Here is an 18323-nt window from a genome sequence, read left to right as displayed (position 1 = left end):
TGAGGGTCTGATAAAAAGGAATCTGAAATCAAATTATCCTCAACAGCCACTGTGTGGGGACTAGAAAGAAAGAGTATTTTTTCAAAACAAGTCTTCAGAAAAGTCTTTGGCATATAATTAAAATAGTTCTCTGTATGTATGTATGGTTTAATCTTTCTTTCTTTCTTTTTTTTTTTAATGTATTTACTCTTTGGATGTTGGGTCCCTATAACATAAAGGTTGATTATAATTCTAAGACTGTATGAATCCAGCTCTTATGCTAAGGAGACAGGAGTCCATTGGCAAACTTCCAAAAATCACCTTTTACAGATTTAAATAAACAGAGGTCGTATACAGCAACTTTTCAAAAGCTAAAATAACACGGGTACTTACAGAATTCCTTCAGTACAAAACTCAGTAAGGGCTAACATATGTTAGGAGTAGGACAAAACGACCCTTTTCCCTTCTGTATTTAAAAACCCTCATTTTTAGAAATTCTCTCCCCTGTATAAGCGACCATAATTTTTCTTTTTTAAAATTAAGGGCTACAAAAGACAAAACCATCTGTCTTGAATTTTAAGAACTACACATTCTATTAATCTAATTTTAAAAATATATTTGTTTAGATTTGAGAGAGAGTCAGAGAAGAGTATAAGTGGGGGAGGGGCAGAGAGAGAGACAAACACAGAATCTGAAGCAGGCTCCAGGCTCTGAGCTGTCAGCACAGAGCCTGACGCAGGGCTCAACCTCATGAACCATGAGATCATGACCCATGAGATCATGACCTGAGCTAAAGTCAGAAGCTTAACAGACTGAGCCACCCAGCCGCCCCTCATCTAATTTTTTTCAAGAGGGATTACAATATTTTAGCTAATAATTTTTTGTTTTTTAAGAAAACAACCTGAAGAGATTGTTTGGTTCTACAGAAAGCCTGCAGCCATCCTGGTGTGTGGTCTGCATGTTGGAAGTGAGAGGTGAAAGAAGGGATGAGACAAAGAGAAAAACAGGGAGAGAGGGAAAGGCCGGTGGGCAATTTGCCTTAGGAAGGACGAGACCGATGGGAAAGGTTAGTGAAGGAAGAACAGAGACTGTTTTCCATGAGCAATGTCCCCAAGCTGATCATCTTTCAGGGAATGAAGTTATATCTTCGCACAGTAGTACTCTGGTGCCAGAGTTATAGGCAGAGACATATTCTCGGGCTGCTTCTCTTGACCTTGACCAGGTGAAGCACCCCTTGCTCTGATCAAAGTGACCATACTGAGTTCTGGGAGAGCTCTGGAGCCTCGGCTCCTCACAGGCAGTGTGTCCCTGAGGACTGACCCAGCCTGGCGCTTATCACGACCCTCCACCATCTTTCAGCCTGGTGCCCCTCCTGACCACAAAGCAGAATCTGCGTGAGGGTGGACCCACGAAGGGGATCCGACTGTATAACCCTGCCTACTGAGAGTATCCTTCTTCCTGATTTCTCTTTCGAGAGCTCAGAAAGCAAGTCCACAGGTTAAACAAAAAGGCTGCTCTGTTGTGTCGGAAGAAAGCTTCCAGAATGTTCTTGAGGATGTTCAAGGGGGAAGAGAAAGCCTCTAAAAAGTGATATCAGAACGTAACCTGGAAAGCAAGCATGGAGGGTGAGCCTGCTGGGAACCAGGCAGAGAGGAAGGCAAGAGAACATTCCACAGTGACTCTGACAGAAGGTACGATCATCGTCTCCAAGGGAATTTCGGAAGTCCTGCAGCAAAGCCCACACCCAGACCCTGCCTCTGCTCTCACCTGCTCTGTGACCCCAGCTCCTTGCCAATGGAAGAGGCTCAGAGCACCGCACCACCAGAGTGCGGGCAAACTGAGATCAAGAACATTAGCAATTAGCACAGGGACTGGCTGCCCGAAGGCACCCAAGAAATGGCAGTTTCCGTATCTTCTACTCTTTTCCATGGAGGGGGGAAAAAGAACCATTTGTAAGAATAAAAAGTTTCAGGACCTATAGACTCCAAAGTATTAATGAATCCTTCTTGATCCTCTTTGGTCAAGACTTGAGCCTCTGTGTGTGTGGCCTTGATGATAAACGGCAGAGGCCCCCGAATCTGGGAACCCTGAGGAACAGGCCAGGTGATGTTAATGAGCACTAAGTCCATATATATGTGCATATTTCAAAGTTCTTTTTAAAATGCTATCTATGTTCTGTTGAATGTAACACTGTATCAGAAGAATAGAGTTATGGTTTATCACACAAACATAACTCAGAGAAATAAAGAGGGAGAGAGAGAATCAAACTAGTAAAGTGACTGACAAATGCTGGGGGAACTAAATTAGTCTCCGTGAGCTTGGAGGGGGGGGGGCAGGAGCCAGGGGGCACTAGTGGTGGCTTTGCTGGGTCAGTGAGTCAGCTGACCTCAGCTATGACCTATAGCTCCCTCAGCTATGAAACTGGTTTATTCCTCCACTCAGCGAACATGTAATGAGTATCACCATGTATCAGACCCTACGCCAGGTGCTGGGGACACAAAATGTGGGGGACAGGCCCTGATGGCCCCCCCAGAAGGGAGACTGACATGCCACCAGTAATACTACTACAAGACACTATGGAATAAAGGGCTTTCAAACAGTGCAGGGATGAGAGCAGTAATTCCCAGGAGAAGTAGGGGTGAGTCCAGAGAGGAGGTGACATATAAACAAAGACAGGGAGACGAGATTCACTGGAGTGCCAGCTCTTGTACTTAGCACAGCACTCAGCACCTGGAAAGCTTACTATAAAGGCAGATTTCCTGGTCCCACCCCTAGGGAGTCTAGCCCAGTGGCCTGGGGCAGGACCAAGGAATCAAAATGTCCTACAAGCCTCAGAGGTCACCTTAGCCACAGTCCTTGACCCACAAGCTCACAGGATGAGAAATACTGCCATGGGGGCACCTGGGTGGCTTAGTCGGTTAGGGTCTGACTTCAGCTCAAGTCATGATCTCATGGTTCAGGAGTTCAAGCCCTGCATCAGGCTCTGTGCTGACAGCTCAGAGCTGGAGTTTGCTTCGGATTCTGTGTCTCCCTCTCCGTCTCTCTCCTATTTTCTTTCTCAAAAATAAATAAAACATTAAAAAAAAAAAGGCATTCTCTAGGCTCTTCTTGAAGATTCTTGCCAGTCACAATTACAAGATTGGGTCAAGAAGTTCAGTAAAAAGATGCCAGAATAGCTCCTTTGTGTTTTCATCTTATTTCTAAGTGTATAAGAAATTCCACAGTTCTAATGTAATACATGGGTTTTCCCCTCTCAGGGGCTGAGCTGCTTAGGGCTCTGACAAACCCCAGTGGCGATGCAGCAAGAACAGAGCAAATTGTGATCAAGAAAAGATCACAGTTCTGGGAGACAATTCCACCTTCCCTGGCTCCAGACCCACCTTCTCCTCCAACCTTCTCTTCTTAAGGAACCCGGAAACATCTTCAAGTTGAAAACACTGAAAGGCGAGACTTGCCAACAGTTATTCATAAAAATATTTTGTGTGGCTCCCTCTTCTCTCTAAAATTCGACATCCAAGGAATTTGGAACAAATCAATGGACTGGGGGGAGACTACTGTGGGCCAAATTTCAACAGCAAGTGCTTCCTGGCCAGTTTATAAACGTGAGAAAATACTGCTGGCATGTGCAGAGGAAACATTATCCACTGTACTTGACACTTCCCTGATGAACTTTGGAATGTGAAATGTAAAATTTGCAAACTGTAAGGAAGTCTTCAGTCCTAAACTTTTGTGAAGCAGAGTCAACAGATTTGGCACCAACTTGAATTTTTTTTTTTTAAACAAGCTCGGAGAAAAGCTGAATAAAATATGCATTTCTAACACGAAATGTTACAAGTTTCTTCTCATCCTTAACATTTTGCTTTCTCTCGTGGTTCCAAATTGGTTGAAACAGATTCTATTTAGGGATCAAAGAAGTGGTGTCAGAGAAATAATCGTTTCTCTTCCACTGTCTTTAGCACCTGAGACAAGGTTATCAAGAGAAGTCATTTTCTAGCAGGCTCTGCACATGACACACCCCTCCCTTGGACTGAGATTTGAGACTCTCGCCAAGTCCCCTGATAAATAGTACAGTGAAGCCTGGGGCGGGCTGGGGGTTAGTGGACCTTCATTTGAGCTTGGCTCCACCTCTGTTCTGTGTGTGACCTCAGGCAAGCTTCACCTTGCGGTCTTAGTGTTGTCAAATGTAAAAAGTGAATGACGACTATAGTACCAGGTGCATAGGGTTTTATGAGGAGTTGTGAGATAAGCCATGAGCTCGGCACCAGGAACACTCCATTACCCTTAGTGCCTCTGGTTTAATATCTGTGTCAGTGTCTGCCCATGCTGCGTATATGGCAGGCTGGATCTGTCCCCAACTCCCCCTCCTCTTCTCTCTACCTGTTCAATCCTTTGCTTCTATGATTTTAATTTACTGCCTTTTAAATGTTCTCAGTTCTTTTGCTTAGTGGCCTTATGTACAGGAGGGAAAGGTGTATGAAGTGAACAACTGAAAGGCTGATCTGAAGAAAATCTATTCCACTGGTCTATTAAAGTGCTGGAAATGAGTGGCTCTCTCTCTCTCTGAAACTTAAAATGACACATCTGTTAACAATCTTCCTGGGAGGGATAAGGGTCGACACAATGGCATGGTTAACAGCAGAAGAGAGGAATGAGACCAACGGCAAGGTGGAAATTCACACACTCCTAGGGGCGTAGCATCGTATCCAGAGTCAGAGAGCTAGACACATGCCCATCTTACCCCTGCTGCAGGGTTACTGAGCTCACTGAACTTCAGTTAACTCTTTTCTTTATTTTGAGAGAAAGAGAGAGAGAAGGAGGAAGGGACGGAAAGAGAAAGAGAGAGAGAGAGAGAGAGAAAAGAGGGAGAAAGGTGCAGAGAGGGAGAAAGAGAATCCCAAGCAGGTTCCATACTGTCAGAGCAGAGCCCAATGTGGGGCTCGAACACATGAGCCATGAGATCATGACCGGAGCCAAAAAAAAAGAGTCAGATGCTTAACCAAGTGAATCACCCAGGTGCCTTTGGTTAAACCCTTTTTTTCTTCTTTTAAAAAATTTTTTTAATGTTTATTTATTTTTGAGAGACACAGAGAGAGAGAGAGAGAGAGAGAGAGAGAGAGAGAGAGAGAGCATGAGCAGGGGAGGGGGAATAGAAGGGAGAGGGGGAGACATAGAATCCAAAGCAGGATCCAGGCTCTGAGCTGTCAACACAGAACCCGATGCAGGGCTTGAAACCACAAACTATGAGATCATGACCTGAGCCGAGGTCAGACGCTTAACCGACTGAGCCACCCAGGCGCCCCAACTCTTTTCTTAAATAGGGAATATATTAGTGGTCTTCTCTGTCTTGGGGGGAACAAATGAAATGACATGTATAAAAATACACCGAAAAACCACAATAAATCATGAATAGCAGCAGGAAGGCTGACTGCTGTGGATACACTAGGGAAACCCTGAACTCCAGGAGAGGAAGTAGGAAGCAAGGGCCATGGGGCAAATCTGAGCCTGGGAGGGGGCCCTGAGCAAGAGCTAGGATGGGAATGGGAAGCGGGTGTAGACAGAGGAAGAATAGGCATGTGTGGGCATCAGAAAGAGGCCCAGAGGTTAGAGGTGCTACCTGGTCATCTTCCCGAGGGTTGGCCGCCTACCTGTGATGTATTCTTCCCAAGATTTTCTGCAGAAAACACAGAAAACAAAACTCTGCCATATTAAACAAAGAAATAAAAAAAAAATTCAAGTCACATAAACTTGGGATGGCCTCCCTGGACTTCACCACACCCACACCTTGGCCTCACGATGTGGGCTTACCGACCTTCATCTCCTCCACATGGGGAGGACAAGAGACTCACTGGAGAAAAGAGATATGTCCAAGTGAGTCCAGAGTAACTTCCGGGACGATGGGAGGCACAGTAGGCTGAAATCCCAAAGGCAGGGAGGGTGCGTGAGGAAAGTATGGCCTAGGATTCAGGTGCATTCAGGGTCTCTGAGTTCTAGATCCAGTGGTGCCGCCGGCCACGGACCTCTCTGCGCCTCAGCTTTCCTGTTTGTGACGTGTGCATCCTGGGGTCAACCGATTCTCTCCCACCCTGCATCCCCTGGCCGGAGGGTACCCCCATGTGGTGGAGATGGTTAAAGGGTTGTAACAGGGGAATGAAGACCTGGAGAAAGAGGTTCTGAGACGCAAAGAGAAAAGCTGCATAGGAAAGAAAGAGAGAGGTTGTCTGCTCCTTAGTGTCCTGGCTGGCTTCGCTTCTGGGAGGCCACTTGACGGTCCAGGGAAAAATGCCAAGGTGCAATTAGGCTGGGACCAGCGGAGGACTCCATGCTAAGCTCTTTGAGGCTCATCTTTATTCCCCAGCAAACCTAACCCAAGATGAATAAATGAATGGAATTTGCTCAGTGAATAGGAACATTATGCTTCAATAAGAAGTTAATCAAAGTCGTCCAGTGATTAGCAACGAAATCCTATGCGGCTCAGTAATACCAAAGCACATGCCTGTCAGTGTCAAGTACCAACAAACCAAGGCCCTTGCCTATTACTGTGGGTATAGCTCACCCCAACTCATCACTTGAAAAATGGAGAGGCGTGTCTGGGTGGCCCAGTCCGTTAAGCATCAAGTGTCTGTCTGACTCTTGGTTTTGGCTCAGGTCTATGATCTCATGGTCTATGAGATCAAGCCCTGCATCGGGCTCCGTACAGAGCCTACTTGGGATTCTTTCTCTCACCCTCTCTCTTTCTTAAGCCAAAGTCCTGTAAGAGCAGGAATGTGGTTGGAATGTAGAGCTCACTGCCTCCCAGTGAAGAGCAAGTAAAGAACCACAGATGTAAGAAACAAGACACTGCCTAGTTTCCGGACAGGAAGGGTAATAACAATTGCAAATATGTAGAGAAGCCTTGCAGGTGAGAGACACAAGTGAGGTGCCCTCCGTGTCCTCAAAGGAAAAGAAAATGGGTTGTTGAAAAAACAGAAGATTGTGGTCAGGCAGGCGAAAAACGCCTGCATGTTAGGGATCCAACTACTTTGCTGAAAAAAGCCATTACTTAATTGTGACCTTTTCCAACTGCAATTCTCTTGAATACTATTATCAGGATTCACAAAGGTTAGTTGCCAGGATCTCTGTATTAATAAATACCACCATGGAATTTTTGCATGCCTCAATTCTTTGTTTAAACGTCACATTTCTTCCTCATGGGGAGCAGACATTTATGCTGCTATTTATGTCTAAAATAACGTCACTTCGGCTAAATAAACTGATTCTTTAAAAAAAAATAGAAATCAAGCATTTGAGGGCTCTCTAGGGTTATTCTTGCAGACACCCCTCCCTGCAATCAAATGGACCCAAGGCTAATAAGATATGCAGTAATTAGAACACGTCTGGCCAAGAGACGTCCATCTGTGTGTAAATATTTTATGGGGTAGCACCATGCAATGGCAGCTACGGAGTAAAGTATTGCTTCAGTGAGCCTCAGGGAATCTTAACCACTTCTCGTTAATCAGTCTCTCTCAACTTTCTGTACCTAGAATGCTGTTTCAAGAGACCAAAAGCCACTAAAAAATGAAAACGTTCCTGAAAGATGGTATTAATGCTATTTACACTAAGACGAAGCATTTCTGTGGTTTCAAATGCAGCATGCATGATAATCAAAAACCTTACCTTGATGACCTGTTGGGGGAGAAGCGACAAGTCTAAAAAGAAATCACAAGTAACACCCACTCTATTAAGTTGTTAAAAAGACACTCCATTTTACCTCATGCTCCGGGGTGGGAGATGGCGTTACAGAACTAAGTGACCCTTTCCTAGATCCGTGCAGATCTGCTGGGATGGAGACGGGGCGCTCCCACTGAGTGGTCCCTGTTGGTATGTGCCAGTAATAGGTCCCAGCGACGTCATTGATTCTCTTCCAGCCAGGCGGCAAATCCGGATCGGTCTGAAATGAGTGGTCACTCCATATATCTGCTGGGGAATGGAAAACAAGAGGATTTTAGTAAAAGTGGAAACAATTACAGTGTTCCAGTTTCATCCCTAATAGTCTGGAGAATTCCACTGGCAGATGAGTCCACAGCACTGATGAGAACTAAAGCCTTCCTATGGACACAGAATATGGTAAAGAGGATGATACGGAAAGAAACAAGAGAAGAGCTGGAAAGGAAGATGGACACTTGAGAATACAGATGTAAAGGACCCGTTATCAAATCATCTTACAGCTGCAAGACCCCTGTGAACAACTTAAAAGCTCCATTAGCCAAAATCAATGACCCGAGCAAAATGTGCAAGGTGACATGCAAAATCTACGGACTCCTTTATAAATCAGGAGGATTTACTGGTGGGCATCTTATACCATTCTCAGCAATGAGTATAACTCTCCTTATCCATAATTGCTTTCTATAAATGAGTACTGTATTTACAGCTTTTCTTTGCTTCTACGACTCCTCCCATTTGATTGTCAACATCTACAACGTAGCTGCATCTTTTGTAATAGTCTACAATTCAAAACTGTGCACAGAAGATTCCTAAAGAAAGCAGACTGAAAAAGCCCTGGAATTCAAGAAGGGACAAGATTGACTCTAAAAACAGGCTATGAAGGAGGGTGCGTGTGAAAGACAACAGAGAACGGTGGGGACTGTGGTGAAATGGAAAGCCTGTGTGAAGTCCAAAGGCGTTCAAATTCAAAAAATAATGTGTTAAATTCCATGTGTGTGTCACAGGGGAGTAAAATACCCATGCTGGGCAATTTCAGCAGTACCTGGCCTGTATCAATATTTTATCAGCTTACTAGGTAATTTTTTGCCTTTTTAAAAAATCTCATTTTGGCCTTCTTTGAGTTGAATATGAAATGAGTAGGCAAAAAAAGAGGAGAAAGAAGCAGAGTAGGAAATCCACAGAGGAGGAGGCACAGTGGAGGAACCACAGGCAGCTCCATCAACATATGTACGTAGGTAGCAAAACTTAAGAAACTTGTGCTTTAAATCTGGGGATCTCTTTTTTCCTAAGGACCAGACCCTGTTCTATGGGGCCACTCGTAAGAGGCCGGGGCACTCTACAGCAATGCAAGAGAAGCACGTGGGCGTTGCTCTGTGCAAATGCCATTGCATCACGTGCGCAGGCGTCACTGACTCTGTTACGAGGAAAAAAAAGGAACCAGACAAAGAGGTTGATTAAGACTAAGGGCACAGATGCGCATTCATGTGGCTGTTTGGCATCCCAGCATTCACTTTTCTCATTTAAATCTGCCACGGGCAAAACCGCCATTGTCTCAGATGACGATGGAAATTCCCCCTCCCCCTACAGGGAATTAAGCATGATTAAGTAATTTCAACTTACCTAAAATTTTCAGAAACAACTTGAAAGAAACGTGTATACACTCCTATGTCCTGTCTCCTTTCTCGTGGTGTGGAGGGGTTATCTGCTTTTTGCATTTCAAGCGAGACAGGAAAAATAAAATACATGGGTCTCTGGATGAAGCTAGGAGAAAGTTCTTGTCCCATTCTAGTGGCTTACAGAACCAAGCTTTGGGGCTTGAAGCTCTTAAAAGAACATAAAGAGGCTGCTAGTTACCATTTCTGTGGATTCTGAGGTCTGAGGGCCTGAGTTTGCACATTTATCCTTTATCACATCTCTACAGCTGGGACATGAGCACACAGGCAGGATACCACCTTCAGAATATGGAATCATGTCGGACCAAGGACAGAAACCAAAATCAGTGGCCTTCTGGTTTGGCTTTCCAGAACCTTGAGGGCAGCATGGGAAGGCCTCTGGGCTGCATAGCGCTGCTCTGTCTGCAAGCAGACCTACCTGGTTATATTTGGTTTATATGCAGAGGCTCTGCTGAGATTTTGCTGGAATAAAAATACAAAGGGGATTTGTTCTGTTGCTAAAAACTGATGATGATATGATTATGATGGAGGAATTGAGGTCGGCACATTGACAATATTATTAACAGTTCCAGAAACATGTACAGAATCCCTTCCACTGGGTTTGAAGGAATGTAAACCCCGTGAAGGCAAACAAACATCATATCTGTCTTGTTCATCATCATATTCCCAACACCTAGAACGGCAGGTGCTCAATAGCAATGAGTTGGATGGATAGACGGTGGGTGGATGGATGGATGGATAGAAGGAATGGAGGAAGAATAAATTAAGAAAGAGGGAAAAATAAATAGTGAATGAAGTCCTTGAATGGTGGGAATTGGAACTTAGCAAAAGAAGAATTCTGAAGAAATCAGTTTTGTGCAGTTTTACAAAACAGAGCAATTTCACAACCCCCAAGAATAGAAATGTCTACTTTCCTTGATGGTGTATCTGAATGTTCTTATGGATAAAAGGAAACATAATATGACAAATTGGAAAGAGTCTTGGGCTAGCGGCCATGAGATGCTGAGTTGAGATTTTGGTTCTTTTTTTATTGATAGGTTCCACAGGGAATATTCTGAGACACCTCAGCCCTAGGACATTTCCTTTTGTTTAATCCTGTTAGCTCCAATATGCTTTGTTTTCCTGCATAAAATTAAGTACACACTTAAATAAGTACTTTGGACCTTATCCAACAGGTCAGTGGTTTTTAACTTTTATCAAAGTGGGAGAAGACAGCAGGGTAGGTAGGTGGAATCCCAGGCCTTTCCAGGCCCTTCTGACCACAGCAGCTCTATTTTTATCAGTTACCACTACTGGTCTTACAAGTACGATGTTCCTTGAAAACAGAGATCAGGGTTTTGTTTGTTTGTTTCTTTGTTTTTGCTTAAAATAAAGTTTGAAACCATAGCTAAAGCAGAAGTACAGTGGGTCCAAGACACCTAAATCCCAGGAAGCTGCTTTTGTCAAAAGGTTATTCAAAATATTGCAAAGCAGCTTAAAATAGTGAAGTACCATAGTGCACGTGGCATGCGGACTAAATCAATATAGGAAAAAATCTAAAAACGCTGGGTGAGTAGAGGAGAGACTTCCAACCCCTTCTGATTCTCAGAAAAGTACTTTGTGCAGTTTTGCTGAAGACAAAGGAGCTGATGTTGCAAAAAGGGAATGGTGGCTGATCGTCTCAATGCCCCTCTGATTCTCGGCAGTTTTCTCACACTGAGGTGTGTGTCATGAGCCCCTTCTTGGCAGATCTGCTTGGAGTTCTGAAGTGTTGGCATTCTTAGTTTTCAGTGGGAATATGCTAAAAGACCTCCATACTGGAGAACTCTCTTTTGGGGTGAGTCACTGCGGACCAGGAACCTTAGGAAGTCCATTCAGCACTGGCCAGCACAAAGCAAACCACAGGATTCCATCCCAGTTACCCAACTTCAGGACTGGAACTCAGACCAACTGCTGGTGGGGAGGGAGGCCGACTTAAGGAAAGATTTATAGGAGAGTTAAAAAGGAGAAACCTATAGAAAGCCTGTAGAGTATTTTTTAAAAATTCTTATGTTTATTTTTGAGAAAGAGAGAGAGAGAGAGAGCGAGTGGGGAAGGGACAGAAAGAGAGGGAGACACAGAATCCAAAGCAGGCTCCAGGCTCTGAGTTGTCAGCACAGAGCCTGATGTGGGGGTTGAACTCACAAACTGTGAGATCATGACCTGAGCTGAAGTTGGACACTTAACTGACTGAGCCACCCAGGTGCCCCAGCCTGAAGAGTGTTTTTTGTTTTTTTTGTTTTTTTTTTTTATTTATTTATTTTTTTTTTAATTTATTTCTAGGAGAGAGACAGACAGCATGAGCAGGGGAGGGTCAGAGAGAGAAGGAGTCACAGACTGAAACAGGCTCCAGGCTCCGAGCTGGCAGTCAGCACAGAGCCTGACGCGGGGCTCGAACCCACGAACCGCGGTATCATGACCTAAGCGAAAGTCGGACGCTTAACCGACTAAGCCACCCAGGCGCCCCGCCTGAAGAGTGTTTTTAAATATTCCAGTAAAACTAGAAATAAGGAGAGTCAGCAAAGGCTCTAAATATGGCACGATGCAACCAAGTGTGGACTCTGTACAGGGCCTTTGTATTTTGGCTCAGCCACTCATTATCTGAATGACCTCCGCCAAGGTACTCAATCTCTTTGGGCTTCAGACGCTTACCTGTAGAATGGGGATCAACACAGTATCCACTTTGTATCACTGGCTATTGTGTAAAACACTCAGAATAAAGGTTGGCATGGTACAGGCATATTTACCACAGAAATGTCCACTGTTACTGCTATTATTATTATACATCATAGGTCTCCAAAGCCAACAATATAATAATATACTAAGTTCACCAAACCCACCATAAAAATTTTTTCTTCATGTGTCCAAAGGAAAACTCCCCCTACAGAATTTATGGATAGTGTGATCATCATGGTTCAAAGAGGATAAAAGAAGACAATCTTATGGGGACCCTTTCTCTGGAGGAGAAGGTCCACAGGACTCCCTTGGCAAGGCCGTACTCTGAGGACCTGGGCAGGGCAGCCGAGACCGGGCTCCACCGACCACGGCTTGCCGGGCTTCGCCCCTGGCTCGCTCAACTCTGCTTCGGCCATACCTTCTCTTTCCTCAAATGTCTGTCTGTCTCTCAATTAATGTGGAAGGAAAAATAGAAATGTCTCATAATTTCAAGAATAAAGATTTTGTCCCCCATGGTCTACTTTAAAGCAGATTTACTGAATTTTTGCCAGGTTTCTCTCAAACAGAAACCAACCCCAAATGAATAAAGTTGCCTTGGTTTTGTAGGATTCCTGTATTTTCTCCCACGGTGGGTCTAGGCCCTTCATTACAAAAAAAATAAATAAATAAAGTTCTCTACCCATAAAGTAAAGCTCATCTTCACATACATTACCACATTTAATGCTCACAACAATCCCAGCTAGAAGGCAAGGGAGGCAATATTAGCAGGACAAGAACGCAGGCCTTTCAAGGTTTAAGCTCCAGTGGTATTAGCGCTGCCATGAGGTTCTGAAAGCTGTAACAATATTGCCGTTAACAGAAAAAGTTACAAGGGTCCAAACACTGATCGCAGGCTGAAGTATGGAGATCCTTTATTACTTCTTTACTGCAGGAGCTTGTGGAGTTTCCACAGCCCCCCTGTGATGAACATACTAGAGTCAGCCCCTTTCTAAAGCGCAGGGAGGTTGGTTGCTTGGTTTAAGGCCAAGGGGGTAAACTATGCCCCTATGTCTAAATGGAGTTACTTTTCCAGCCACCACCTGAGAGAAACCAGTTTGGACAGGTTGGGCGAACTGAGAAAGTGAATAAACAGTGGTGAAAACAAAAGAAAAGAATGCAATGGTCTCAAGTCTGGGGCTGTGAGACCAGCCAGCTGACCTGACCAAGGTCAAACAGCTAATAAGCTGAGCACAAAGATCTGCCCCAGGGGACTGGCCCTGAGCCCACCCCAACCACCCTTGTCTGGGTACAATCGACTGGAGGACGCTTCTAGGGTGGGCTTTACAGAGGAGCCTCTTTTTTGGGCCTAATTCTGCTTTCAGTCATCAGGTCAACCACTCCAGCTGGCCCCCTCCCCATTAGAAGCCTCAGGACCAAATTCCAACCTCAGGCACACTGCCGAGACTGAGGTCCCTCCTATTTGTCCCGCTTCCCTTCCCTACAGGGTCTTGCACTTAAGACACTTTCGATGGGCACTGCATCTCGCTGAAGGCACTGTCACAAGCTAATAGGACAGTTCAGCAGTAAGAGCTGCAAGTCATAGGTGTCCTTTCAAAGTGGCTCTGTGGCCCGTCGCTGTTTGTGGTTTTGTTCTGGAAGCAGGGCCTGGAAGTCAGAGTATAAAAATAGTAATGCTGAGAGCCCTCAGTAAGACCCTTTTGTGCTGAGAGCCTCCTGGGGTCCAGAGCAATACTTGGCATGGGAACAGGGAGCCCATCGGGGAGCAGCAAAGACCCGCCCCTTCCGGCTACCTCAGGCAGTGCTGTAGCCCTGGCTCCACATCGGCTTCTTCGCAGGGACTGGCTCCCCACACCCCTTCCCAGTGGAGATGTAGGTGAGGTAAGCCCACCTCTCTTCATCCTCTCCCCAGGGCTCACTTGCAAGAACTCAAGGGTCAAATGAAAACAAAGTCGCATCCAGCAGCAGCTGGAAATTTCCTCTGCTGCTCCCGAGGCGACAGGAAGGAGGAATGGATGAGCTGAGATTCTAAATTTGGCCGCGTCTGCAGTACAGTACAGAGCACAAAAGGCTTCAGCCTCAGAACAGCACTCACTCCCTTCCTCAACCTTTGTGTACCCAGTGCCTTTGATGTGCAAGGCATGGGGTGAGGGGGCCAGCAGGAAAGAGGAGATAGAGTAATTCATTCAACAAATTATTTCCCGTCTACTCTGTGCCAGGCATTGTTTTAGGGCTGGGGATGCATGGGGTCATCAGAGAGATCTGGTCCTGCACTGGTGATGTGGGGCAGTGGATCTCAAGCATCAGAATCATCTGGAGAATCTGCCAGAAGCAGTAACTGGGCATCACCCCAGAGTTTCTGGCTCCGTAGGTCCAGGGTAGGGTCTAAGAATCTGCATTTCCAATAATTCCCAGGGGATGCTGACTTTACACTGCTGGTTTGGGACCATGCTTTTAAGAACTACTGGCCTAAGAAAACAGAAAAGGTAGTAATTCTTTCCCATCCAGCTCCATCTAACATCTGGTTCCACAAAATAAAAAATGTGATGTATATTCTTTCTTCCCTTCCTTCCTTCCTTCCTTACATTCATTCATCTACTTACTCATTAACTCTTTCATATTTAAGTCTTCCTATTAATGCCAAGTACTATTTTTCTAGAAGCTAGGCATACAGTAATGAATAAAAGAAGCAAATTGGGTCCTGTGATCAATCATGTCTGGGAATGGGGTGGAATATTTGGACAGGATGGTCTGGGAAGGTCTCTGAGGAACAATGTATCCCTAACCCACAAGGGGCCAGCCTTGCGAAGAGACAAGACAACAGCATTCCCAGCAAAGGGAATGTAACTTGTCATTACAAGAGAAAAATCATTCCAGGCTGGGCTGAGAGGTCTAGGGTGAGATCAAGGCCACCAGGGGCTAGGGTTTCACCCTCTATGCAAAGGACCTCTTGAAGATCTTCTGCAATCTGTGTTTTAAAAATCAAGAGTATTCTGCACAATGCTTCCATTCGTGGACAAGAAGAAACTCCTTCTTCCAAAGTCTTAGCTGCAGCTGCTTCTAACTAATCTCTTGAACAATATTATTCCTGAAGGAGGCAGATGGTTTAAAATGAACTACAGGTTTCCCTCGCTGTCCACATGTGGATGAAGCTCTTCATAAGCCCAAATGGCAATAAAGTGAAGAAGAAATTAACATTAATTTATATGGAAAAAACTTTGAGGGGTCCCAGACCCCCCAAAAAACCTCTCTTAGGCTTTTCTGATACCTCAGGACACATCTTACAAACAGATGCACAAAATAAATCAAGATGCTCACAGACACAGCTCGAAGCTGTGGCGAATGGGTGCTGAGTTGCTGAGCGTAGGTCCCTGGGAAGGAGCTTGGGGGGCCGCTCTCACTGCTTGGGGGTGCATGCTGCCCCTATAAACAACTCACTGCAAAACAAACGCTGAATGCTATTTTTAACCCTTAAATAAAGCGAAAATCCTCTTCGATTTCTTTTGGTTAGTGCAAACAGGTACTAATGCAGGTTGTTTTGAAAAAGCAAAGGGATGTAACACACACTTTTGAGAAGTTTTTAATTTAACTGTATTTGAATTTAACTTTGAAATTCTTTTTGATCATCTTGTGGTCTGCTCCCTTTGCCTTTCTTCTTGTCTCTCTCTCTCCTAACTTAGTCCCTTTATTTTCTTCTGGACCCAGAACTTCCTTGTCAGAAGACAGCAAGCAAGACTCTTGATCCCCTCCAGCTTCATTACCGGCTTCTGAAGACAAGAGCACAGGACCAGGGCTCTAGGACTACATCATTTATCATAGATTTGTTGGGAGTTCCAAGCAGCATACAGAGGCTGCTGAGAATCTGGTGTCAAACTGCCCTCAGCTGAAGGAACTGGCAAAAACAGTGACCATGGACACAAGAGAACGAGCCCCAAAATATCCCAAGTCTGTGAGCTCTCAGAATTCAGACCTGCCAGCCTGCCAGACAGTGGGGAGGAAAGCTCGCCAGAAAGTTTCAGGGCCTCTTCTATTTCTTGAGACTTACGTGCAAGGCGTAACTGGGACCCTGAAACGTCTATCCCAGACTGAGGGAAATTACACGTTGTACTCAACTGCACTTTCCTGTGGGGTCATTCTTTCAGAGTTGCAGTAACATTCTTAACAGTTTTGGAAGCATTCATTTCCTAATACTTTTTCTCATGTTTTTCTTCTACAATCTTAATACTAAAATTTTGAGTGTCCTTGAAATAGGAAGCTATTTGTAGCTGAGGATTTTTCTGTTAAAGATTCTTGAGTAAATATTCCAAGAACTCACTATTTAAATAGTCCTTAAATTTGGGCATTATAACATTACATACTTTGTATATTTTTATCAAGTGTTTTGGCATAAGAGCAACACAAAATTTCTTTATTTAAACTCCCTGGAGACATACTCTTTGCCGGGCTTAGTCTACTAAAATTGTTTCAGGGCCAGGTTACTATCACAGACAGGAGCACTGGAGTTAGCTGGCAGCCTTGAACCTCCGCTTCAGGGCTGGCTGTGTCACCTATGACAAATGGCTTAATTTCTTTCTTTTCTTTTCTTTCTTTCTTTCTTTCTTTCTTTCTTTCTTTCTTTCTTTCTTTCTCTCTCTCTCTCTCTCTTTAAATGGTACAACTGCTTAACTTTTTTTTAAAATTTATTTCGAGAGAGAGAGCGAGTGCATAAGCAGGGTAGGGGCAGAGAGAGAGAGGAGAGAGAGAATCCCAAGCAGGCTCTCTGAGCTGTTAGCATAGAGCCTGGCATAGGGCTCAAACCCATGTACTGTGAGATCATGACCTGAGCTGAAGGCAGATGCTTAACCAACTGAGCCACCCAGGTGCCCCCAAATGGCTTAATTTCTGATGGCCTGTCTGTTCACTGTACAAAAGAGCCAGTCCCACTCCATGGGACAGAGCACCTGGCACAAAGTTGGGCACGTAGTAATCACTCAGTAAATGTTTGTAATTAGCTATGAATCGCTTTATTCAAATGTGGCTTTGAGGGGAGATATCCTGTAATACAAAATATTTTTTGAAATGGCATCAGGCACAGCTCATTTCATTTAAAAAGGTTTCTGAGAGTTTGCAGCCACCAAATGGGTTTTTACTAAAAAGACAGGTTTTATTTAGACCAAGAAAACGAGATAATACTGGCCACCCACATATCAACTGAGAAACAATGTATCATATGAAAACACATTGGTTTGAGTAAGTGGCACCTCTTTAATTAGCATGTGGCTGTTTTAGGTCATGAAGCTGAACCATTAAAGAAGCAGAAATGAAGTCAGAACCAAACAGCTTGTTAGGTGTGCTTTATGAAGACGTCTTTCTTATGAGCCTGCTTCTATTTTGCCCCACGTCCTCATGAAAATGTGTATAAAGGAACTGTTGGTGGAAAGTAAAAGGACTCTATGTTTCTTTGTTCACAGACTGTTAATCAAAATCAAAACATAAATACCCGAATCAGGGACCCTGCAAAGACAAACTTAAAAATTAAAAAGCAGAAGATGTAAAGTAGCTACTACAAATTTTCTAGAGGAAAAATTGGTATTTATAAATATCCACTCATCTGTACAAACCTACACATTCACATCGGTGGGGTTAATCATATGACTGAGTAAAGACTATCTTAAATATCATCAGAAGGTCTCATTCTAATAAGGTACAGTAAAACATGTACTTTAAGTTATGATGTTAAAATCTTAAGATGATATGAAATATAATCTAAGAACACTATTTCCTTTTCAGGTGTGCACAAAGTATCACCATTTACAAACACTTCTGAGAAACCATAGGCTCAATGGACACCCCTTCCAAAAAAGAAAAAAAGCCCTTATACATAAACTACTAGGTATTTACCCAAAGGATACAAAAATACAGATTTGAAGGGATACATGCACCCCCAATGTTTATAGCAGCACTATCAACAATAGCCAACTATGGAGAGAGCCCAAGTGTCCATCAACTGATGAACGGATAAAGAAGAGGTATTATACATGTACAATGGAATACTACTCAGCCATCAAAAAGAATGAAATCTTGCCATTTGCAATGACGTGGATACAGCTAGAGGGTACTAGGCAAGGCAAAATAAGTCAGAGAAAGATGAATACCATATGGTTTCACTCATGCGTAATTTACGAAACAAAACAGATGAACATATGGGAAGGGAGGAAAAAAAAGAGAGAGAGGGAAGCAAACCAGAAGAGACTCTTTACTATGGAGAACAAACAGGGTTGATAGAGGGGAGAGGGGTAG

At 44.1% G+C, this 18323-nt stretch overlaps 1 protein-coding gene across 8 annotated transcripts in view; it reads right to left on the bottom strand.

Moving 5' to 3' along the window:
- The window catches only part of APBB2 (amyloid beta precursor protein binding family B member 2), a 375901-nt gene that overhangs the window by 114678 nt on the left and 242900 nt on the right, over positions 1 to 18323 (bottom strand). For 5 of the 8 annotated variants that reach the window (XM_077758890.1, XM_077758894.1, XM_077758895.1 and 2 more), the window contains one exon: positions 7727 to 7935. In XM_077758890.1, the coding sequence (XP_077615016.1) occupies positions 7727 to 7935 (209 nt within the window). The remainder of the gene's footprint in view (positions 1 to 7726; positions 7936 to 18323) is intronic. The other 3 variants (XM_077758893.1, XM_077758897.1, XM_077758898.1) reach the window with 1 other exon arrangement.

The sequence above is a fragment of the Crocuta crocuta genome, unplaced genomic scaffold (genome assembly GCF_008692635.1).
Source record: "Crocuta crocuta isolate KB4526 unplaced genomic scaffold, BGI_CrCroc_1.0 scaffold223, whole genome shotgun sequence".
Taxonomy (NCBI): domain Eukaryota; kingdom Metazoa; phylum Chordata; class Mammalia; order Carnivora; family Hyaenidae; genus Crocuta; species Crocuta crocuta.
This window is presented reverse-complemented; position numbering and strand designations above follow the sequence as displayed.